At 43.5% G+C, this 26,415-nt stretch overlaps 1 protein-coding gene across 2 annotated transcripts in view; it reads right to left on the reverse strand.

The window, feature by feature from the left end:
* Positions 1–26,415, reverse strand: part of LOC110535616 (plexin domain-containing protein 2) — a 170,216-nt gene that overhangs the window by 71,015 nt on the left and 72,786 nt on the right. For both annotated transcript variants that reach the window (XM_036935347.2, XM_090189946.1), the window contains 3 exons: positions 18,039–18,185; positions 15,733–15,802; positions 4,028–4,150 (listed from right to left, as the gene is read on the reverse strand). In XM_036935347.2, coding sequence (XP_036791242.1) covers positions 4,028–4,150; positions 15,733–15,802; positions 18,039–18,185 — 340 coding nt within the window. The remainder of the gene's footprint in view (positions 1–4,027; positions 4,151–15,732; positions 15,803–18,038; positions 18,186–26,415) is intronic.

Below are 26,415 nucleotides of genomic sequence, written 5' to 3' on the forward strand. Positions count from 1 at the left end.
AAGACAGGTGGAGACACACAAAAGTTGCATAGTGGTGTCACGACGTCTGCCAAGGTTGGTCCCTCTCCTTGTTCGGGCGGCGTTCGGTGGTTGACGTCACCGGTCTTCTAGCCATCGCTGATCCACCTTTCATTTTCCATTTGTTTTGTCTTGTTTTCCCGCACACTTGGTTTGCATTCCCTCATTACTCATCTTGCATATAACCCTCTGTTTCCCCCCATGTCTGTGTGTGGAATTGTTATATGTAAATGTATGTGCACTCCAGGCTGGTTTGCGCCGGGTTATTGTAACCAGTGTGTGTTTAGTTTTCTAACCCGTGTGTGTTTTGTTCGCCTCAATAAAGGGCTCCGTTTGCTATGCATTTCTGTTCTCCTGCGCCTGACTTCACTGCAGCCAGTTACGCACTACTTTACAGAATTCCACACCCGAATTATGGAGTCAGCAGGAGCAGGTACCCCTGGTAGCGGAGTCGAGGAGCTGCTTCACATCCTGGCGTTGCAATGGACCACATCGACCGGGCCGTCCAGATGATAGACCGCAGGGAGAGACAGGGAGTCCCTCCAGCGCCCCCACCAGCACAACAGGGGTCTCCACTACTCACCCCCTCCGCACCTGGTTCCAGTGGGATTCGTCTCGCACTTCCCAGGGAGTACGATGGGAGGGTTTCCTGCTGCAGCTGGATTTATACCTGGCGACCGTTTACCCGGCTCCCTCAGGCCGTGAGAGGGTATCCGCCCTCGTCTCATGCCTCTTGGGGAAAGCTCTGGAATGGGCCAACGCTGTGTGGGGAGATGGGGATATGGCGCTGGACCACTTTGAGGATTTCACCCGCCGCTTCCGGGCCGTCTTCAACCACACGCCCGAGGGTAGAGAGTCTCTTCCACCTGAGGCAAGGGACGAGGAGCGCCCAAGAGTTCGCGATTGACTTTCGGACCCTGGCCGCCAGCGCTGGATGGAACGACAGGGCCCTGATCGACCACTATCGCTGCAGTTTGCGCAAGGACGTCCATCGGAAGTTGGCATGCAGGGACACCACCCTCACATTTGACCAGCTGGTGGATCTGTCCATTCGGCTGGATAACCTGCTGGCTACCCGCGGACGTCCAGATCGGGATCTGTCGGTTCCATTCCCCAGCACCACCGCTCCGATAACATGGAGATGGGGGGGTACGGACCTCACAGGGTAACACCACGATCCTGGTCCGGGTCGGGTCAGAGAGGCGTGGGGGGCTGCCTTAATCAACAGCCATGTCATCAGTGCCCAGGGAACAGTGGTTTAACTGCCTTACTCAGGGAGAGAACGATTTTTGTCAGCTCGAGGATTTGATCCAGCAATCTTTTGGTTTCTGGCCCAAAGCTCTTACCCGGCTACCTGCCGCCATGTACAGTTGAAGACGGAAGTTTGCATAAACCTTAGCCAAATACATTTAAACTCAGTTTTTCACAATTCCTGACATTTAATCCCAGTAAATATTCCCTGTTTTAGGTTAGTTAAGATCACCACTTTATTTTAAGAATAATAGTAAAGAGATAATTATTTATTTAAGCTTTTATTTCTTACATCACATTCCCAGTGGGTCAGAAGTTTACATACACTCAATTAGTATTTGGTAGCATTGCCTTTAAATTATTTAATTTGGGTCAAACATTTCGGGTAGCCTTCCACAACATTTCCACAATAAGTTGAGTGAATTTTGGCCCATTCCTGCTCACAGAACTGGTGTAAATGAGTCAGGTTTGTAGGCCTCCTTGCACGTGCATACTTTTTCAGTTCAGCCCACACATTTTCTATAGGATTGAGGTCAGGGCTTTGTGATGGCCACTCCAATACCTTGACTTTGTTGTCGTTAAGCCATTTTGCCACAGCTTTGGAAGTATGCTTGGGGTCATTGTCCATTTGGAAGACCCATTTGCGACCAAGCTTTAACTTCCTGATTGATGTCTTGAGATGTAGATTCAATATATCCACATAATTGTTCCACCGTATGATGCCATCTATTTTGTGAAGTGCACCAGTCCCTCCTGCAGCAAAGCACCCCCACAACATGATGCTGCCACCCCCGTGCTTCACAGTTGGGATGGTGTTCTTTGGCTTGCAATCCTTCCACTTTATCCTCCAAACATAACGATGGTCATTATGGCCAAATAGTTATATTTTTGTTTCATCAGACCAGTGGAAATTTCTCAAAAAAGTATGATCTTTGTCCCCATGTGCAGTTGCAAACCGTAGTCTGGCTTTTTTTGGAGCAGTTTCTTCTTCCTTGCTGATTCCTTCTTTTCAGGTTATGTCGATATTGGACTCATTTTACTGTGGATATAGATACTTTTGAACCTGTTTCCTCCAGCATCTTCACAAGGTCCTTTGCTGTTGTTCTGGGATTGATTTGCACTTTTCTCACCAAAGTACATTCATCTCTAGAAGACAGAACGAGTCTCCTTCCTGAGCGGTATGTCGGCTGCGTGGTCCAATGGTGTTTGTACTTGCGTACTATTGTTTGTACAGCTGAACATGGTACCTTCAGGCGTTTGGAAATTGCTCCCAAGGATGAACCAGACTTGTGGAGGTCTACAATTTTTGGCAGATTTCCTTTGATTTCCCCATGATGTCAAGCAAAGAGGCACTGAGTTTGAAGGTAGGCCTTGAAATACATCCACAGGTACACCTCCAATTGACTCAAAATATGTCAATTAGCCTATCAGAAGCTTCTAAAGCCATCATTTTCTGGAATTTTCCAAACTGTTTAAAGGCAGAGTCAATTTAGTGTATTTTTAACTTCTGACCCACTGGAATTGTGATAAGTGAAATATTCTGTCTGTAAACAATTGTTGGAAAAATTACTTGTGTCAAGCACAAAGTTGATGTCCTAACCGACTTGCCAAAACAATAGTTTGTTAACAAGAAATGTGTGGAGTGATTGAAAACGAGTTTTAATGACTCCAACCTAAGTGTATGTAAACTTCCAACTTCAACTGTAGATGCATGATGTGTTCGGAATTCCATTATACAAAATCTGCATGAACTGTCAAGTCTAGACACGGCCTTGTATTGTTTTCACATATTAAGGTTGGGCACTGAAAGCCACACCCCTAATTGGCCATGCCTCGTGAAAATAACCTATGCATTACATTAAAAAAGACCCAGCTGCTGAGTCAACCCAGCATGAAAACCCAACTGATGGTTAAGTTAAGCCATGTTTGAAAAATCGGTTTATTTTCAGGAGGCATTGGCCTATTGAGGGCATGGCTTTAAGATGGTTATTTTTGGCCTCCTGTGAGAGTAAATGTCATTGTTGTTCATCATGTTAAGTTTGCACACTGCAAATTCCAATGTCCTTCTATATTTTTGCACATGACATATTTCAATGTACATTTTATAACATTATTTAAGCATTATAACAAAGTGGTGACTCTTGCAACATTAGGATATGGCTTTTATGATGCTTACACACTTGTGTGTCTGTGCTCAACCTTAACATGCAATAATAATACAGCAGAACATGAACCGGAATGACATTTGCGCTTACAGGTGGCCAAAAATAACTAGCCATGCCCCTACTAAGCCACGCTTCCAGTCTTCTATTCTTACCCGAAAAGCCAGAATTAATAACCCAGCAACCCAATTTAGTGACCTAACTGGCTGGATTAAAATAACCCAACATGTGTTCTGTCCAATATTTATCCATATTGGGTTGTTTATAACGCAGCATTTGTTGTAACGGCACCCTATTCCCTAAATAGTGGACTTATTTTGACCAAGTCTCAAAGGGCTCTTGATTTGAATATGTTTTTGTGGTTGCTACAATATGAAGAAAGACAGAAAAGACATTGAATGCCATGTGGGGCGGCAGGGTAGCCGGCAGGGTAGCCTAGTGGTTAGAGTGTTGGACTAGCAGCCGAAAGGTTGCAAGTTCAAGTCCCTGAGCTGACAAGGTAGAAATCCCACTGTTCCTAGGCCGTCATTGTAAATAAGAATTTGTTCTTAACTGACTTGCCTAATAACGGTCAAATAAATAAAATAAAAATGTACCATTGTCGAAGTAGATGACGGTTGAGTTCCTGGAGACACTAGGGTCAAAGTTGGCCATGAGGGGGGCGATGTACTGGGTGGCCGTCAGCATTCTGTGGACCACGTCCCCTGTGTAGATGAACCCTGAGTGAGGGGGAAACATACAGCAGATATTACTCATTAAATACAATAGTTGCCACAACACAACAATCCGCATGTCCATGTCATGTTCCCAGGCTAAGCTTCCTTCTCTGCCTGACACTCAAACCATACGCAGATACAGTACAAACACTAGCAATTACTCTCACGGTTAGAGCGTTGGCCCAGTAACCAAAAGGTCACCAGTTTCGAATTGAGCAAGGCATATAACCCTAATTGCTCCAGGGTTGCTGTTGATAATGGCAGAGCTTGGATGTGGTCCCACTCTCCATGGGTGTCTCAGGGAGAGTGGGGATATGCCAAAAACACATTTCCAATTCACACGTGAAAAAGGACAAATATAAGCACAATGTTTGAAGTCCCTTGCAAAATCTTTTCAACCTCCTGAGGTAGAAGAGGCACTGTTGCGCATTCTTCACAACTGTGTGCGTGCGTGTGGCCCATTTTAAGTTGTATTCTTCAGTGATCCAATACGGAATATAGTACACTTATCTTAATTTGGTTGCAATCTAGAGGTTAGAAAAAATATCTAGATCCTCTATGAGGCTGTGGAGGGATCCAAGTTGTGGATTTAAAAGAAAACATGAATCATCAGCGTACAGTATCATCATATCACTTATTGGCTGCTTTTTCTTCACTCTGTGGTCCAACTCCCAAACTGTCTCAATATGTTTTTCTTTTTCTATTGTGTTATTGACTGTACGTTTGTTTATTCCATGTGTAACTCTGTGTTGTTGTTTGTGTCGCACTGCTTTGCTTTATCCTGGCCAGATCTCAGTTGTAAATGAGAACTTGTTCGCAACTGGCCTACTGGTTAAATAAAGGTGAAATATTATTATTTTTTAAAATCGGGTTGAGGTCGGGTGATTGTGGAGGCTAGGTCATCTGATGCAGCACTTCGTCACTCTTCCTTCTTTGTCAAACAGCCCTTAAACAGCCTAGAGGTGTGTTGGGTCATTGTTCTGTTGAAAAACAAATGATAGTCCCACTAAGCGCAAACCAGATAGGATGGATCGCTGCAGATTGCTGTGGTAGCCATGCTGGTAAATTGTGCATTGAATTCTAAATAAATCACAGACAGTTTCACCAGCAAAACACCCCCACACCATCACACCTCCTCCATGCTTCACGGTTGGAACCACACATGCGGAGATCATCCGTTCACCTACTCTGCGTCTACCAAAGACACAGTGGTTGGAACCAAACATCTAAAATTTGGACTCATCAGACAAAAGGACAGACTTCCACCAGTCTAATGCCCATTGGGCATGTTTCTTGGCACAAGTAAGTATCTTCTTCTTATTGATGTCCTTTAGTACAGTAGATGTGACTTAGTAATTCGACCATGAAGGCCTGATTCACGCAGTCTCCTCTGAACAGTTGATGTTAAGATATGTCTGTTACTTAAACTCTAAATAATTTGTTTGCCTGCAATTTCTGAGGCTGGTAATTCTAATGAACTTATCCTCTGCAGCAGAGGTGATTGTGGGTCTTCCTTTCCTGTGGTGGTCCTCATGAGAGCCAGTTTCATCATAGTGCTTGATAGTTTTTGCAACTGCACTTGAAGAAACTTTAAAAGTTCTTGACATTTTCCGTATTGACTGACCTTCATGTCTTAAAGTAAAGACGGACTGTCGTTTCTCTTTGCTTTTGAGCTGGTCTTGTTATAATATGAACTTCGTCTTTTACCAAATAGGGCTATCTTCTGTATACCATCCTTACCTTGTCACAACACAACTGATTGGCTCATACGCATTAAGTATATAAATTCCACAAATTAATTTAACAAGGCACACCTGTTAATTGAAATGCATTCCAGGTGATTACCTCATGAAGCTGGTTGAGAGAATGCCAATAGTGTACAAAGCTGTCATCAAGGTAAAGAGTGGCTACTTTGAAGGATCTCAAATATTTTAACCAGGGTTCCCGAGTGGTGCAGTGGTCTAAGGCACTGCATCTCAGTGCTAGAGGTGTCACCATGTCCCTGGTTCGAATCCATTACATCTGACAGTGATTGGGAGTCCCATAGGGTGGTGCAAAAGTTTCCCATATAATAAGGGGATTTGCTGTACCTATGTTAAGTCAGTTATAAATTCCTCTGTCCTAGTTAAAAGCAAGTTATCATCCAATAGGCCTTGATTACATTTCCAATATCCTCACCCACGTGGAAATTCAGTAAGAGTAATGTATATGCCAATTATGCAATTTATGTGTCCTTACAAACAGCATTAAGGATAAATATATACAGTATGTCTGCTGAGCACACCATACTCAATCAACACAAAGTAGACCTGCATAATTTATTGCTTATCAGCCAGTTGCCAGTGTTATTAATGTACCCCTGTGAAACAAAAAGTCCTGGTTATTCATCTTAAGGAAATATTCTTTACATAGAGGGGTACATTAACATTGATGATGCCAGAAACAAAACATTTTTTTATTCTGTGACAGAGAGGTATAGTAAAGTCAGCTGCTGTGAAGATGCATTAAATAAATCAAAATGGCTGCATATCCTCATCTTCCCTTTCCTTCTTGCTTTTTTTTTGGGGGGGGGGGGGGGGGGGTGCCTAACAGCGATTTGAGACTGAAACTTTGACAGTAAAAACCACAGAGAAAAATAGCTAAAAATAGCAAAAAAAGCATTCTTAAAAGGTCACACGTAGCTGCAGTCAATTCACCGCCACTTTGTGTCATCATGTGTCTTCAACAACGGCTGTAAAAAAAAAATATACATCACGAGAAAGGCCAAGACCACAGTCCCTCCCAGTGAGGAATCAATTCTGTTCTTAAGGACCTCACAGTCGAGTGTAGCCCCCACTCAGCACAGTGGGTGTGTATATCTGTGTGCCCCCACCAGTGCAGTCAGCAGAACTCAGAACTGTGGAGATATGGGAGAACAAGAGGATAGAAGTAGGAGAGGAACAGAGGGGGGGGGGGGTTGAGTCTACCTGGCCATGGAGGAGGGGATGATAGGAGGTGGATAAGGTGAGGAGGAGGAGGAGTTGAGTCTATCTGGTCATGGAGGAGGGGAGGATGAGAGGTATTGAAGGAGGAGGAGTAGGAGGAGGGGAAGTTGAGTCTACCTGGCCTGTGTTTGTCTCCAGTTGGCATACCTGTGGGCCAACTAGGTAAACATGGATGAGGGTGGGTGAGAGAGAGAGAGCCAGACATTCAAGGAAAAGGAGAGAGAGGAGATTGAGAGAGGAGGGGGGATATAGTAGTCTACCTAGCCTTATCCTTTAATCTAACTGCTCTTGAATGATTGCTTTCTCTCCCTCTCTCTCTCTTTCTCTCCCTCTCTCTCTCACACAACACACTGGGGGAGTTTGACACCAAATTATTTAACTCCGACTCAATCGTTGCATTCCATCAGCTCTAGTGTTTACCCAACAGCAGCCCAAATATGTACCTTATCTAACTTTCCTTTTCTACACCACACCTTGTTTCCCCCATCTTTCTCTCTTTTCTTTATTTTTATCTAGAAACAGCACATAGGGGCCCAGACTAAGAAGTACAGTGCAGGCCTGCATCATAACCACACAATGACCATCAGGGACACACACTTTCACGCACAAACACACACACACGCCTCTATGTTAAATGCTGTAAAGCTGTTAGGAGACTTTTGGCTCTGTGCCTGCTTCTCTGGGTAAATGAGAGAGACTTCTCTAACAATCTATTGCGAACAGAAAAACAGCCATCCGAAAGCCTGGAAGAAATCAGTCAGTCAGTCTCTCAATACGCTTAAGAACAGACACCCAGAAAGAGAGCCATTCAATAGGGAAGTGGGATACCTAGTCAGTTGTGCAACTGAGTGCATTCAACTGAAATATGTCTTCCTGCATTTAACCCAACCACCTCTGAATCAGAGAGGTGCAGGGGGGCAGCTTTGATGGACATCATTGGTACCCAGGGGGAAGTTGTTATGGGGGTTAACTGCCTTGCTCAAGGGCAGAACCACAGATATTTCCACCGTGCTAACTCTGGAATTTGAACACTCAACCTTCTGGCTACTGTCCCAACGCTCTAACCGCTAGGCTTTCTGGCAGGCGAACTTGTTATGGCCATCACTTGGACAGTAGATGATGAACGATTCAGCTAGGACAATTGGTAGCCGAATGAAAAAGCGAAAAAGAGGGAGTGTGAGAGACGGAGAAGGCAGAGAGAGAGAGGCGGAGAGAGCGGGATAGAGGGTGAGAAAGAGAAAGAACAAGAAAGAAAGAGAGAGTAAGTGATAGATGGAGAGACACAGACACAGAGACAATGCCAAATAAAGAGGGGGTAGAGGTGAAACAAGGAGATTGTTCCATTTTCAGCCCTGTTTATATATTCTGGTATCAGGGAGTACTGTTCTGTATATACTGGAGGAATCATTACCACAACCTCTTGACCAGCCGTTCTACTTTATTGGACATTCTGTCCAAACAAGCTAGTTGTTTCTCCATACTGAGCCTATGTTAGTTCTGGAGAGATTTCAGAGTTTAAAACAGCTGTCTGGAACAGCGAGCAGCCAGGATAGAAGGAACACGTGCACACAGATACGCACACACATATATGTCCGACACAAACATCTGCAGTGTATCTGGCCATTATCTTGGCTTATCTCCAAACAGCGGCAGAGAAAACCACCTCTTCAATTAAGATAGAGGCTGTCCTCATTCTTCCTGTGTAGTCAAAATGACAGAGGCTTATGACACGCATAGAGAAGGCCAGACAGGAAGAGAGGAGAAACAACTGGTCTCACTACTGTCTCCCCACTGGGCACATACTGTCATTTCAATGAAATGACGTTGAACCAATGTGGAATAGACGTTGAATTGATGTCTGAGCCCAGTGGGTGCATACTGAGTGACCACCTTGTGTCTTTCTCCTTCCTCTGTTTGCCTGTCAGTGTGCAAGTGTGTGTGAGTGGAAGAGGATTTCATTAAGTGTGTGTGTGTGTGTGTGTGTGTGTGTGTGTGTGTGTGTGTGTGTGTGTGTGTGACTGGAAGAGGATTTCATTAAGTGTGTGTGTGTGTGTGTGTGTGTGTGCGTGCGTGCGTGTGTGCATGTGTTTACTAGCTGCCTTGTTGTTCCACTGCATCCCACACACTCCTCTGGGGCTTCTGTGACGAGCATCTACATCAGCCCTGTGGCATCCCCATGAAACAAGGTATTTAACCAAAATGTGCCTGGAGAAAAACAGAGACGACAAGCCCAATACAGAGGAATCTGGCGCTGAGGGTGAAATGTGTGTGTGTCCGTATGGGCTGTTTATGTCAGGGGTGCTGTCCTAGTAAAGACACCACACAGCTGCATTTCTACCGTGGCTCTCTCTGGCAGCTGGGGTTACAGAGGGATCAGATCGCATGTTACCACTCTGCTTGTGTCTCAAATGACACCCTATTCCCTATATGGTGTGCTACCTTTGACCAGGGCCCATAGAGCTCTGGTCAAAAGTAGTGCACTATATAGGAAATAGGGTGACATTTGGAACACATATTCTGACAGACAGTGCCTGTCGTTACCGCTACAACCTCCAACCACCAGACGCTGCTCAACGCTTGACCCTGACAGCACCAGCAACACTTTATACAACAACACCACCTCTTTTGTTACGTCTGTTATGAGGTGATTCATATCAAAGAGTTGACGCAACACATCATGTCACAACACCCCGTCTTGTCACTTTGTTTTGTGTTGTCATGTGATTTATTTCAATGTGTCAAATCAAATCAAATGTTATTTGTCAAATGCGCCGAATACAACCTTACAGTGAAGTGCTTATTTACAAGCCCTTAACCAACAATGCAGTTTAAGAAGAATACCTGTTTAGAAGCCTCTTGGACCTAGACGTGCCCTCCGGTACCGCTTGCCGTGTGGTAGCAGATAGAACAGTTTATGACTAGAGTGACTGGAGTCTACCACCGCCTGATATAGAGGTCCTGGATGGCAGGAAGCTTGGTGTGATGCAGTGAGCCCTACGCACTACCCTCTGTAGTGACTTGCAGTCAGAGGCCGATCAGTTGCCATACCAAGCAGTGATGCAACCCGTCAGGATGCTCTCGATGGTGCAGCTGTAGAACCTTTTGATGATCTGAGGACCCATGATTGCATCATCTGTGGATCTGTTGGGGAGGTATGCAAATTGGAGTGGATCTAGGGTTTCTGGGATAATGGTGTTAATGTGAGCTATGACCAGCCTTTCAAAGCACTTCATGGCTACAGACGTGAGTGCTACGGGTTGGTAGTCATTTAGGCAGGTTACCTCAGTGTTCTTGGGCACAGGGACTATGGTGGTGTGCTTGAACCATGTTGGTATTACAGACTCAGACAGGGAGAGGTTGAAAATGTCAGTGAAGACACTTGTCAGTTGGTCAGCGCATTCTTGGAGTACATGTCCTAGTAATCCGTCTGGCCCTACGGCCTTGTGATAGTTGACCTGTTTAAAGTCCTTACTCACATCGGCTGCAGAAAACATGATTGCACTGTTGTCCGGAACAGCTGAGGCTCTCATGCATGTTTCAGTCTTACTAGCCTCAAAGCGAGCATAGAAGTTATTTATCTCCTCAGGTTGGCTCGTGTCACTGGGCAGCTCTTGGCTGTGCTTCCCTTTGTAGTCTGTAATAGTTTGCAAGCCCTTCCACATCCGACGAGTGTCAGAGCCAGTGTAGTATGATTCGGTCTTAGTCCTGTGTTGACGCTTTACTTGTTTGATGGTTCGTCGAAGGGCACAGCGGGATTTCTTATAAGCTTTTGGGTCCCGCTCCTTGAAAGTGGCAGCTCTACCGTTTAGCTCAGTGCGGATGTTGTCTGTAATCCATGGCTTCTGGTTGGGGTATGTACTGTACTAGGTCACTGTGGAGACGACGTCCTCGATGCACTTATTGATGAATCCAGTGACTGATGTGGTGTACTCCTCAATGCCATCGGAAGAATCCCGGAATGTATTCCAATCTGTGCTAGAAAAAAAAGTCCTGTAGCTTAGCATCTACTTCATCTGACCACTTTTTTATTGACCGAGTCACTGGTACTTCCTGCTTTAATTTGATCTTGTATGCAGGAATCAGGAGGATAGAATTATGGTCAGATTTGCCAAATGGATTGCGAGGAAGAGCTTTGTACGCGTCTCTGTGTGTGGAGTAAAGGTAGTCTTCTTTCCCCTCTGGTTGCACATTTAACGAGCTGGTAGAAATGAAGTAAAAACGGATTTAAGTTTCCCTGCATTAAAGTCTCCGGCCACTAGGAGCATGGACAAACTACAAGGAGACAGAAAGTGTCTCCTTCCTGTGCGTTATGACGGCTGCGTGGTCCCATGGTGTTTATACTTGCGTACTATTGTTTGTACAGATAAACGCGGTACCTTCAAGCGTTTGGAAATTGCTCCCAAGGATGAACCATACTTATGGAGGTCTACACATTTTTCTGGGGTCTTGGCTGATTTCTTTTGATTTTCCCATGATGTCAAGTAAAGAGGCACTGAGTTTGAAGGTAGTCCTTGAAATACATCCACAGGTACACCTCCAATTGACTCAAATTATGTCAATTAGCCTATCAGAAGCTTCTTAATTCTTAATAATTTTATGGAATTCTCCAAGCTGTTTAAAGGCACAGTCAACTTAATGTATGTAAACGTCTGACCCACTGGAATTGTGATACAGTGAATTATAAGTGAAATAAGCTGTCTGAAAATTGACTTCTGTCATGTACAAAGTAGACTTGCCAAAACTATAGTTTGTTTACAAGAAATTTGTGGAGTGGTTGAAAAACTAGTTTTAATGACTCCAACCTAAGTGTATGTAAACTTTAGACTTCAACTGTATTTCTCCTCTCATAGACCTACACCATGCCACACTGATGGAAAGGTCAACACTCACAGGAAGATAACACAATTACAATGGAGGGAAGTGTACAGTTGGAGAAGGGCAGGGCCAGGAGGGGAAAAGGCTAGCTAAATGGATTGATAGGCTGGGAGGTGGAGCAGTAGTGGATGGAGAGGGGAATGAAGGGAGGGGTAGACGCTGAAACTGAGGGGTTTGAGCTCGGATTTACAGAGGCAGAGTTCTGGGGCCTACTGTTCCTCCTCTCCTCCATCACACTGTCTCCGTCTGAAGGACTCTTTATCTCCTCTGGGCTAGCTGCTAGCTGCTAACAAGCCTCTATACTGTATGTGTCCCATATGGCACCCTTTCCCCTTTATAGTCCCAAAAGTTGCGCACCACATAGGGAATAAGGTTCCATTTGGGATGCACCCCTATTCATCTCTCATCACCACAACACTGTTCTGGCTGTTCCATGCTTTACAAGCTAGCTCTGAGGTAGTGGGATATACTGTAGCTAGGGAGGAACATTCACTTTGCCCAATAATAGTAATTTGTCCTGTAAAGGTCAATAATAAATCAAGAAAATGATACATTCGGATGATGATGATAATAATCATAATGATGATGATGCTGATTTATATTTCTACCAGTATTGTAACAGTCTAATGTGAGCAGACGTTGTTGGAATATTTGGGTATGGTTTACTCATGACTCTCTGATGTGATAATTGCCACTGCAGACGTTGTGGTTTCACCCTCATTCTCAGTGGAAAATACTCCTCATCCTCCCTCCTCCCTAGTGCTGTTGGAACATTTACTAACACACTCGCCTCTTTTCTAACGTGTCTGACTCGCTCTGGTCTGTTGCACACATGCTTGCACACACACTTGTTCATACTGTCATATCACTCCTAATACACGTGTACGTATATCAATAGGTTATTATTACAGCACTTGGCAGTGTAGGTCATTTTCCAAGTCCAAACCCTGGTCTGGTTTTTCCCTGCAACGCGCCCCTGTGGGTCCTGGTCAAAAGTAGTGCACTATGTAGGGAATATGGTGCCATTTGGGATGCATCCCAGGACTGGTTGGTATTGCTGAGTGTTGGGGACTGGGAGTGGTGGTGGTGGTGGTGGTGGTGGTGGTGGTGGTCCCCCCCCCCCCCCCAAGTCTAGCAGGCTGGCCATTGATGCTGAGTGTTGTAGGTGGTTGTGTACCAACTGCCTGGAGGACTTGTGCTGAGGGCTGTTGGTGGTTTTGTACTGCGGTCTGTGTCAGACGAGGGTTTTCAATCCTCCCTCAGCTCGTTTGGCTGGGCTGGCAGTAACTTCCCAGTCTACAGACTGAGGAGGCAAGATAAACATGGCGCCGGAGGGGATGGCTGCCGTTTTATGGGCTCTTAACCAACTGTGGTATTTTATTTTATTTATTTGTAACTTATTTTGTACATAATGTCGCTGCTACCAACTCTTATGATCGAAAAGAGCTTCTGGACATCAGCACAGTGATTACCCACCTTGAATTGGAGAAATAATTTTTCTTCAATGAGTCAGACTAGAGGGATTTACTCCAGACACCCGAACAGGCCCTCATCTCCGTCATTAGCAGTAGGAAGAGACTAAGGTTTTGCAAAAGGAGATCGGGGTGCCTTGTGAGGATCAGGCGACGAGTTGCTAATCTGCCTGTGCCATCGGTAATATTGGCCAATCACAGGATAATAACATGGACAAACTAACAGCATGTATATTCTACCAACGGGACATTAAAGACTGTAATATCTTATGTTTCACAGAGTCATGGCTGAACGACGACATGAACAACATACAGCTGTACTGGCAGGATAGAACAGCAGCCTCTGGTAATAAAGGGGTGAAAGTCTATGTAGATTTGTAAACAACACCTGGTGCACGATATCTAAGGAAGTCTCGAGGTTTTGCTCGCCTGAGGTAGAGTATTTCATGATAAGCTGTAGACCAGACTATCTACCTAGAGAGTTTTCATCAATGTTCTTCGTAGCTGTCTATTTACCATCACAAACCGATGCCGACACTAAGTCCGCTCTCAATGAGCTGTATAAGGCCATAAGCAAACAGGAAAACGCTCATCCAGAGGCGGCGCTTTCAAGGAGCGGGACTCTAACCCGGAAGCTTATAAGAAATCCCGCTATGCCCTCCGACAAACCATCAAACAGGTAAAGCGTCAATACAGGACTAAGATGAAATCGTGCAAAACCGCCTCGGACACTCGTTGGATATGGCAGGGCTTGCAAACTATTACAGACTACAAAGGGAAGCACAGCCGAGAGCTGCCCAGTGACACCAGCCAACCAGACGAGCTAAATTACTTCTATGCTTGCTTCGAGGCAAGTAACACTGAAACATGCACGAGAGCATCAGCTGTTCCGGATGACTGTGTGATCACGCTCTCCGCAGCCGATGTGAGTAAAGCCTTTAAACAGGTCAACAATCACAAGGTCACCAGGACGTGTACTCCGAGCATGCGCTCTGCAAGTGTCTTCACTGACATTTTCAAACTCTCCTTGTCGGAGTCTGTAATACCAACATGTTTCAAGTAGACCACCATAGTCCCTGTGCCCAAAAACACTAAGGTAACCTGCCTAAATGACTGACAACACATCAACAACAAACTAACATGGTGCAATCACATCAAGACAGTCGTGAAGAGGGCTACTCTCTGTTATTATCTATGCACAGTCAGTTTAATAACTCTACCTACATGTACATAATCACCTCAATTACCTCGACTAACCAGTGCCCCGCACATTGACTCTGTACCGGTGCCTCTTGTATATTGCCTCGTATTGTTATTTTACTGATGCTTTTTAATTATTTGTTACTTTTATTTATTCCTTTTTTTTTTTTTTTTTCTTAAAACTGCATTGTTTGTTAAGGGCTTGTAAGTAAGCATTTCACTGTAAGGTGTTGTATTCAGCACATGTGACAAATGACATTTGATCTGATTTGAAAATAACCTGTTTGACCCTTTGCAGCATCCCTTTACAGCATCTCAGACACACACACAAACACAAACAGCAGTGACACAAACAGCTAACACAAATACAAAATCAACGACACACGCAAACACACCGTTATCTACAGTTTCGCCAGAATGAATGCTTCTGTCCACCAGATAATGATTTCTCTAAACTCATGACATACTCTTCTCAGCCGTGGAACAATAAGTGACCGGCTGTTCACAGGATTGGTTAACTCTGGAGACTACTTTGGTGTCTAGAGAGTTAGGAGGTAAATCAACCTTTAACTTCCTTGCACTTCCTTGTTCGGAATTATGTCCAAAAGACATTTCGATTGGATGCTTAGACGTCCCTAGGGCAATTCAGACAGCTGTCTGAGTATTTTTATAACAAATAATATATATTTTTTTATTTAACTGTGGTTTGTATCTTAATGTGTAATTAATGTGTGTATATATCTATACCTGCCTATTGATATGTTTGTTTTTGCATTGTGCGGGGCTCATTTGCAAAAGAGACATTAGTCTCAGTACGACTTAATAAAAGGTTAATAAGGATAATATGCTATGTATAATTCCAATGCTAAGCAAAAAAAATTAAAGCCAAGCACACACACACACACACACACAAACACACACACACACACACACACAAACACACACACACACACACACACACACACACACACACACCATTCCCCCTCTGCTCGCATCAATTCCATCTCCCTCAATCACATCAACACTGTAGCTCAGGAAGAGGTTGTTCACTTACCACCAGTTGCCACGGTGAGATCACGCAGGAAATGTCCATAGAAGGGAAAATCGAAGGAAAGATTTACTCTCTGCATGAAAAAAACAAACAAACACAGATGACGCAGGTCAGAAAGAGAGCTCCGAAAATACAAAAAAATACTCACTAGGATTAAACTTCAGTCAGAGAAAGAAGGTGTAGACAAAGAGGCACTCGGGAGAGAGACAATTCCCAAGCTCTACCTTTTTCAGTCCTTGTGGTAGTTGACTTTACATTTGACCACAAGCCAAGTTGTGAATGGTTTTCAAGCAAATGTAAAACTCCCAGGATAAAATACACACCATTGTGGTTATGAAAAGAAAGCATTTATGAGTTTCATAGACCTTCAGGAAGTTTGATGAAACATGTTTCCCCAATGGAAAACCTTTTTTTCCCCCAAGGGCAGACTCAGCCAAGAGCTCGAACATTAAAGTAGATGTATTTGTCAGTCTTTTTTCAATAACATTTTCTGTTCAAAACAAGATTAGTACTAAAATGTGTTGATAACAACCAGCAAAAAAAAGCCTGAATGAGCTGAATACAGTATATTCCTAGTAAGGTATAACATTTATAGATTTCTGAATTCATATGCTATTTGGATTTTACAGTCTACCACACTGTTTGGTACTATTACTGTGTTAGATAGAGTAACTGAATCGATTACAGTGACAAGGTGAATGTTTATAGCACTGCTTCGAGGCAGCAGGACACTACACTCACTTGAGTCACTATACAGGACTCTACCATGGCATGTGTCCCAAATGGCACCCTATTCCCTAGTGCACTTCTTTTGATCACGGCCCACTCCGGCCAAACGTAGGGCACTGTGTAGGGAATAGGATGTCATTTGGGACGTATACATGTTGCTTCTATGGCGTATGCTGGGTATGATAGAGAATAGAGAGCATAACTCCATGGCAAACGCAGCTGCATGATCCAAGATTCAACCAGGGGAAGTAATGCTGCGGCCCACCACAGTCAATTACTATGACTAAACACAGTCTTTCAACAGCCGAGCTTCTCTGCTTCATTTTGATGAACTCGACCTCTGTGTTTTTCTTGTTTTTTTTACGATCCTATTGACTGACTATGCTATGTGGGTATTCCAACACGCTGGGACTGGCACAACATAGTGCCAGAAATCAACACTACACATACTGAGACATATTTCTGCCACCCCTAGCCCCCTCATGGTGTCCTCTGTGGGTGTCTCCCAAACGGCACCGTATTTCCTATATTGTGCACTACGTTTGACCTATGGGCTCTGGACAAAAGTAGTGCCCTGCACAGTGAAGGTCCTTGTTTGGTCTGAATGGGGTTTGGTACCGCCGGCTGGGCTGGCTGGCACTGATATCCCCAGGCCAAATGGCCCGTGCCTGATGTGATGTAGCGCTCAGTTTAGCCTGTTTCCCTCCGTCTCCTCTTCTCTCCTGCCTCAATGACCATTCACTTTCAAATGACAGATGGGAGGAAAGAGGGGAGCATTTATGTCCAGCATCAACATATTGATTCTCTGGACACAGCCAAAGTCTGAGCGTACTGTATGTCCCAAATAACCCTATTCCCAATGTAGTGCACTACTTTCAACCAGGGCCAATAGTTCAAAGGCAGTGCACTATGTAGGGAAGAGGATGCCATTTGGGACACAGCCTGAGAAAACTTCCCAATCCCACTTCCTCTCTTCTTTCACTGTGGAAGAAGAAGAAAAGCTGCCCTCTTCAGTTAAAAGGGAAACTGTGGCCCAGTTTGTATAGTTCAATCCATCATCTAGTGATTGAAGGTGGTTGGGGAGAATACACAATGTGAAACTCCATTTTGTGTCTTTATTTGTTGGGGTCGGGCCACTGTTCCATTGTTTCCCCGGTTACACTTTTATAAGTGACTTCATCCACTCTCCTCCCTCTTGTCATTGCCACCCTTTTCTCTGTCTCCTGACCATACAAGGACCTGTGATGCAAAGCCCAAAGCATCTGGGAGACCTCAGCAGTATGCGCCTCACACGGTGCACCTGTTCGTGCAGAGGTAGTGTGCTCCGGAGTGAAGCTTTTCTAGGTACAGATCTAGGATCTCACCCCAATCCTAACCTTAACCATTAGTAGGGGAATGCAAAACTGACCCAAGATCAGCGTCTAGGGGCAATTTCACCCTACAGCTGCAGGCATTCATCTTCCCCTGCAGAGTCTGACCAATGCCCCAAAACATGTCCAATTGATGCCAATCTATATGATATCATACAACTTCAAGGTGTCTACACTTTTAATCAGAATCTGAGAGGAAGGTTGTCTTACCGCAGCTTGCCTGTGAGTGTTGGACAGGATGCCATGGATCTTCACCTTGTCCTTGTCCATCTGGTCAACGTTTACCCACAAGTCTTTGCTCATGGGGTCCGTGGGCCCGTAAGTCTTTGATGTGTAGTAGTTGTGATCTGTGTCCTCCTGTTGGACACAAAACAAAAGCACTGATTGGTTACACTTTATTTGGAGTATCCCTTTACAGACGGTCTATAGAAGTTCTATTAGAACCCGAAACGAAAAGCATCCATTCAATAAGTTACCATTTGGTCGACAGCAAGATCGTAAGAGACGAGAGTTGTTGCTCGTAGTGTGGGATTTAAGAAAGGCAGAGCGCTCAAACGTGGTTGGGCAGGGAGGGATAGTAGTGAATGAGAGTGGATGTAACCCTGTGCCTAGGGTGACTGATTCAAATAGAGCCTCTGCTCCTCCATGTGCATTAACTCAGCTATATGACGTGACGTGCTGTAGCAAGAGAGGGACATCTCTCTCTCTCTCCTCTTTTCTATCCCGTGCTCTCTCTCTCTCTCTCTCTCTTCCTTTGCTGCTCAGACACTAACAGACGAAATCAAATCTCTCCTCTCCACACATTCTGTCCGAGGCAATTTCCAAACCCAGACAAATTATTTTCAAACTTGAATTGAATTTAGACATCCACTCAACAATCTCTGGATGTATTGTTATTGTGCAGTACATTTAAATTCATATAGACTATCACTAACAACCATGGGGTAGTATTATTATACAGCATTAATTTATAGAAAGTTATTCCTACATCTCATTAGGAGATATCAGCTTTATTTCATTTTTTTTATTTTTTACTTTTACCCCTTTCCCTACCCAATTGGTAGTTCCAGTCTCGTCCCATTGAAGCAACTCAGATTCAGGAGAGGTGAAGGTCAAGGAGTCCGCTGCGCCACTCGGAAGGCCCAAAATTCAGCTTTTCAATTAACATTACTTTTGCTGACAGGTACTGTCTATGGAACAATAAGGTTGTGTAGGCTTGCATGGCTTTTGAATATTATCTGCATAAGACATGGAAGACTAGTCTGAAATGATAAAGGTTATAGTTAAATGTGTGACTACGATTGCAATTGAGTAAAAACTGTAGAACTGAATTGGTATCCTTGATACCTTGGAACAATGATATTGTATAGGCTGGAGAGAGGAATGCTGTGTGTGTGTGTGTGTGTGTGTGTGTGTGTGTGTGTGTGTGTGTGTGTGTGAGTGAGTGAGTGAGTGAGTGAGTGAGTGAGTGAGTGAGTGAGTGAGTGAGTGAGTGAGTGAGTGAGTGAGTGAGTGAGTGAGTGAGTGAGTGAGTGTGTGAGTGAGTGAGTGAGTGTGTGAGTGTGTGTGAGTGAGTGAGTGAATGAGTGAGTGTCTGTGTTCTGTAGGCTTCTTCACTCAGAAGTGGTCGTAATGGCAGCTAATCAAATTAGGACAGCCAGAAAGCATGACTTCCTGCACTCCTAAAAGCCTGGCCCATAGGTTAATGGAGTGAAAAAGGCCCGTTCACGTTTTTTAACGGACACATTCATGAGAGCTTTTACGAGCAATGTGGACGCTGCACGACTCCTTTTACTGTTTCCTGTATGGAGTAACCCGAACGCCCTGCACTGGACCCATATCTCTGTATGCGTCCCAAATGGCACGCTATTATGTATATAGTGGACTACTTTTGACCAGGGCCCATATAGGGGATAGGGTGTCATTTGGGACAGATCCTGCAACAGCTGGTAGAACGTTTTTTTTAATGGGACATCTTCTCTGGGCCTCTCGTAAACCCCAAATACAAAATATTGCCTATCATCCCCTGGCCAATAGTAGTGTAATATAAATGGAATAAGGTGCCAAAAGGGTGGAATAGGGTGGAATAGGGACGTAACAAGATGTTTTCGACTATAGACAAGTGAAATGTTGCTTACAAAGACATCGTAACCAGTCTCTCCAAATGACAAGTCAGCAGACATCATGCCAAACAAAGACAACATCTTAGAAAATATGCTGAATCTCTACTTTGAACTTTGATAATATTCAGCAGCTTTGGAAGTTGCCCAATTGTGTTGCTTGGAGAGAGAGAGAGGAGGTTTTTCAACTGACCTCTATGAGACTGATAAGTAGGACATGCTGAGCTTTGTGCTCCCTCTGATAATATAAACATTGTGGTGTGTGTGTGTGTGTGTGTGTGTGTGTGTGTGTGTGTGTGTGTGTGTGTGTGTGTGTGTGTGTGTGTGTGTGTGTGTCTGTGTGTGTGTGCGTGCGTGTGTTTCACTGAGGTGGGCTAATCAAAGAGCTGTGAGAAACACTACATGAATTAAACCAACACAAATAACTCTTTCATTGAAAATAAACACTTCATACTATTTTCCTTGGAGAACAGTAATCTGAAAGATGTGTGGTCCTCAATACAACCCACGCTGTAATACTAGAGTGTAGAATAGAATAGAGAGAGACTGTTCTGGCTTTATGTAGCCCTGGTGGGATTAATACATATCAAAACCTCTTAATTCAAGCTAGGCATCACAGATGGGATATTGCTTTTGATTAATTGGTTGACCTTAAACACACGTCACCAAAGATGTTGAATCGCATTTGCGAGCGACCCGTGCAGACAAAGCTTGTTAGGAAAACAAACACCCTGTAGTAGCCAGCCAGGCTTACTCAGCAGATTTGTTTTGGGGGTTCGGAAACAAGGACGCTTGTAAAACAAAAGAAAACGAGTACTGCTAGACACAAACAGAGCCTTGTTACGTTTCCTACTAATCAGCACAAGATGTGTTGGCTATTTCAGGCCATCTTTGGAGAGGCGGAGAGGATGGAAGGAGGGAGGAACTCCTTGGAGGTAAGAGGGGGCCAGCTGGCTGTTCTCGCCCCAGTTTCCCCTCCCCTTCCCTGGGGTGGAGGGATCAGAGGGTTGGGAAGGCTGCCATCCTCGAGCTGGGCGTCAGGGGGAGGCAAAGAGGGACGCTGGGTGCCAAGGTCAGAGAGCAGAGACACGAGGGGGTACATAGACCGGGTGGATGGGAATATGTTCAAAAGGTCATAGGAAAGATGGCGGAGCATTTGACCCATTAATTTTAACCAGAATTCCTATGTACTGTTTGTTATATTGTGTATGCCCGCAGGCTGAGAAGTATATATATCCTGACAGACAGAAGGGGAGAGGAAGGAAGGGTGGGTGGGTTGGAAGGAATGGTTGAGTTGAGGTGACTGGAAGGTGGATGGATGATGGGAGAGAGAGAGGAAAGAGAGATTGAAACCCAACCAGTCAAACCTGAATACATTCCCTACTCTGTCCATCACAGCCCAGAAACAAGATGAAGAAAATATATATAGTCAATGTCGGTGTGTCACTGACATCGAATCCAGTTTTGCGGTTGTATAAATTCAGAATTTATGAGGCACACAAATAAACCCACATATAGTGTGCTGTATGAGTTGCATTCAGTGAACCAAACAATCTCTAATTCACTTTCCAATTTAATGTTTGAGGCATTTACTCAAGTCCAATAATAATGCATTAAGGCGGAGTCTGAATATCTTTATACCAATGTTGTACGTTTCAGAATGCCTCTGTCATCTCTAAGATATTCTGACAAAGATATGTATTGCCATGCTGGGGTATTGCTCCAAGCATTTCAGCAAAGTAAAAGAAGCTGAGACGTTAGAGAAATATTTCTCAGCCAGACATTTACCTGTGGGTATAATCACTTAGCTCAGACCAGGGACAATGTTTTCATGGTGAAAGATAGTTCAAATCTGTGCAAAATACACATAAAAAAACCTCTTTAGAAGCTAAATAATTTTTTTAAGTGCCAACTGTATATATTTTTTTATTTAAAAATAAAGAATGTACATCTGGGTTTTGTGCCCACCACAGAGCAGAGACAGCATTAGTTAAAATGATACATGAACTTAGAGCCAGTCCTTGTTGTGACGACCCTCCCACTCTGTATTCTGTCTTTGTTCTTGTTTCCTTATTAGGATGCCGGTGGGCGGAGTTGAGAGGGTCGTCAGCTTCATGGAAAACACCTGGGCCCGGTGTCTCCCAGGATAAATAGACCTCTTCCACATTCATGGAAGAGACTCTCTCCATGCAGACACCTTTGTAGATTGTGTTGTGGTTCTTGGTGGCCGTTTGTTTGTTTGCTTGCTTTGGCACCTTTCAACACCCTGCATTATCACATTCATGCATGCAAAACACTCACACTACTGATTACACACACCATTGTATATTTTCCTTAGTTGCTTTAGTTAATAAATATATATTTTGTTACTCCTTATCTCCACGTTGTCTCCCTTTGTTATGGGCTTTGAGCCGCTTCGTGACATTGTACTCTTGGATTTAAGTGCTGCATTCGACACTGTGTTATTTTAGATTCTGAATTCAATTTCAAATCACACATTAGGAATGTGACCAAAATAGCTTACCACCTGAGGAACATTGACAAGGTGGGGTTGTTTCTCTCTGAGGCTGATACAGAAACTCATCCATGCTTTTTATTACAATCAGGCTTGACGACTGTAATGCTCTCCTGTCTTGTCTACCGAAGAAAGCCATTGTTTTAGAATACATTTGAAGGTTATTCTATTGGTTTTTAAATCAATCCACGATTGTGCACCCCAATACAAGTCAGACATGCTTTAAGTTAAAGGTTACAGTGCCTTCGGAAAGTATTCAGACCCCTTGACTGTTTCCACATTTTGTTAAGATACAACCTTATTTTAAAATGTATTCAATTGTTTCCCCCCCCCCCCCTCATCAACACAATACCCCATAATGGCAAAGCAAAAACAGTTTAGACATTTTTGCTAATTTATTAAAAATAAAAAAACGTAAATAAAACATGTACATAATAATTCAGACCCTATACTCAGTACTTTGTTGAAGCAGCTTTGGCAGTGATTACAGAATTGAGTTTTCTTGGGTATGGCGCTTGGCACACCTGTATTTGGGGAGTTTCTCCCATTCTTCTCTGCAGATCCTCTCAAGCTGACCATTCCCCATATTCTTATGTTAGAATTATTGTTCCAGTATTCATTTTTGACGATGTTATAGTTTCGGCGGGAAAAGCCTGTTAACACAGACATTCCTCTGGTGGATTTAACTGGAGGGGGAGAAAGAGCCCCCCTTTCTCCTGTAATTTACAACAGGGTGTGAACTGTCAAACCGGTCCAGTTCCCTCCTCGCCTCTTCTGTGGGTGAGAGAAGGTCTGGTTATTGTCAACCATTTCCAAGCTGATCTGACCCATTGTGATCCTCACAGGACAGTCATGACAATAGACAGGTGTGTGCCTTCCAAATCATGTCCAATCAATTGAATTTACCACAGGTGGACTCCAATCAAATTGTAGAAACATCTCAAGGATGATCAATGGAAACAGGATGCATCTGAGCTCAATTGAGTCTCATAGCAAAGGGCCTAAATGCTTATGTAAATAAGGTATTTCAGTTTTTAACTTGCAAACTTTTCTAAAAACCGGTTTTTGCTTTGTCATTATAGGGTATTGTGCTTAGATTGCTGAGTACTTAAAAAAAATAATACATTTTACAATACGGCTGTAACGTAACAAAATGTGGAAAAATTCAAGGGGTCTGAATACTTTCCGAAGGCACTGTGTGTACCCAAGTAGGTCCCTCAGGTCCTCTCGCACTGGCATTTTAACTACTCAAAAGCCTAGGACCAAAAGGCATGGAGGGGCAGCCTGGAATAGCCTGCCAGAGAACCTGAGGAGGGCCGAAACTGTGGACATATTTAAAAGAGATCTTAAAACACACCCTTTTAGCTTTGCTTTTCCTTATTTTTTTTTCTCAGTTTTTATACTTATTCTTTTGTTTTTTATCCTCTTTTGTTTGTTGTGTAGTAAATACTTCAGTTTTCATTTTCATATATATATATTTTTTCATGTGAAGCACATTCCGTTGCATTCAATGTCTTAATGTGCTGTATAAATAAAGCTTGATTTGATTATAATCGGGCAGTGTGATTACATTTGTAATTTTTCTTTCTCCATTTACTAAACTCGAGGTAAATAACCACATTATTGTTTAAAAAAGTGTCCAAGTAAATCCCACTGACAGATTATAATGAGTTTTACAGTATTTTTGTACAGATTTTAACAAATTTGCACCCTACAGCTCTGAGAAAGAATAACCCTTCTGCTTTAATTGGGAAAAGAACAAGGCAATAAAGTTGAATTAAATCGTTTTAATATCTATATCATGTCACAATGAAGCACATTGGTGTCGCATTACTGAATAAGAAAAGTACAGGGAAAACAACTGTCGTCTCATGTCTTTGAAAAAATGGAATTAGAAAATTCATAAGATCTTTCCCTACTCTACAGTATGCATGAGTCCCTATATCTCTTATATCACACGCACACGCGCACGCACGCACGCACGCACGCACGCACACACGCACACATGCACACACACATCAGGGGCCCTGGTAACCATCTGCACTTTAAAAGGAAGGCATTACTCATGTGTGCCACTTGCTCTCACATTGGCTGATAACGTCTATGGTCCATTATTCATCACTCATCCTCTCCCCATTGGAGCAGCGGAGTGTGTGGTGAAGTGGAGTGTGTGGTGAAATCCGACGAGCATTGGATGGAGCTGAGGTGTGCTGCACCTGCTTACTAACAAAACCGATAGGGCTTGCCGATTTGAACACATCCAGGTATGAAAGAAAACGGGAGTCAACAAAATATAAAACGGTAAACATTAAATCGTGAAACACATGGATAGAAAGTCCCGCCTTGTGTTTTGAGACTCTTGTTTTCTTGTTTTAAAAAATGAACTCGAGCTTTTACGCCTACAGCCTTTTCAGTCTTACTGTAGGCCGAAGCCTCTACCTCTACGTCTACGGCCTACACCCACCCTCATACAGAGTGTTGTTATTGAAGAGCTCTAGTGTTCCAAGGTTTAGGGTTTCTCTGTGCTGCAGATAAACATGTGGTTTGGAGCCCCCTGGTTTAGCAGCTTCTAGGCCAGGGACGCGGCCCAAACGACCCCCTATATAGTGCACTTCTTCTGACCAGAGACCCGGTCAAAAGTAGTGCACTGAAAAGGGAGTAGGGTGCCATTTGGAATGGCGACAAGAGTTTATTTAAGGACACAGAGATGAGGAGACTTGTCCCTACCTGAACTGTGAAATGGACCCAAGGGAACTAAGGGAGTGAATTATTTATAATAAGGGGTACATGGAGAAAATCTGACCTGTCTGAAATGGAAATGGATGGCCCTTCCTTCAGCAAAATATATTTGACCTAAACCCTAACTGAACACAAAAACATGACCATTCCCCAATACCAAAAATCATAATTAAAACAAAGTGGATAGCAGGGAATGTTTGGCCTCACTTCTTGGCCAGACCAGAGCCTTAGATATGCAGTTTTAGGAACTGTTCTTCATCTTGTAAGCATTACATGGCAACGGAAGAATTTTGGAAGCACACAGGGTTGCGGGCCAGAAGGTTGTAGGTTCACAGACTACCGTGGACAAGAGTAGGGGTGGATTTATCTCCTTTATAGTAAATGCATTGCAGTAATCTATCATTGTATTTTATAAAAATGTAATGTAATTCTACGTTTTTATATCTTAGCAAAATCCTTATTAATACCACACAAATGGAGAATACAGGCTAAGAGTGGACAGAGACATAGACCTATGTGTTCATCTTATCATATTTCTCCAATGCCAAATCAGCGTGCCTTTTTTGCAATGAAACCGTCCCTGTTTGCAAATAATTTAATCTGAGAAGTCATTAGGAATCTGAGCATGGTACTTTCAAAAGTTAGGTCTATCTTTCCAACCCAGACAGAGTAGGCCTACTCTAATCTAAGCTTTAACTGCTGGCTACTCTTCTTCAATGGCTTAACCCAACAAGAGAAGGTCACAAGGGTTTCCCTAAAAAGCTGTCTGGGTTTAAACATCTTCTATTGTACAGAAAGTGAATAGCTTAATTCAATTGATAGTGACATAATTAGATTACTTCCCAAGCAAAGTCAACAAAAAAAATGTATCCTTGGATAAAAAAAAGTTTGTAGCTCAGCCTCAGAATGTCAAAGAAATTAAACAATGATATCCCCTCTGAGTCACGTCTTTCCCCGGGTATTTTACATACTGTTTGTAGCATAAAGCATTGCAGACCAAAGTGCTGTTATAGCTCACTGTTGCATTTGATTTTCTTAAACTAATAAGGGGTAGGCCTGTGCTTTGGACATTTTCTTTAATAAAAAGGTAGGCCTATGGCCAATGTTCCCTCTAGACTGCGAGCGTGCGCGCACTTCCTCCAGGACTGCTGCGGCAGAGAAATGCCATGCTGCGCAGAGACACAGGAGATTGAACCCATCAGTTTGCACTATG

The sequence above is a fragment of the Oncorhynchus mykiss genome, chromosome 11 (assembly GCF_057628025.1).
Source record: "Oncorhynchus mykiss isolate SJ-2025 chromosome 11, ASM5762802v1, whole genome shotgun sequence".
NCBI classification, from domain to species: Eukaryota; Metazoa; Chordata; class Actinopteri; order Salmoniformes; family Salmonidae; genus Oncorhynchus; species Oncorhynchus mykiss.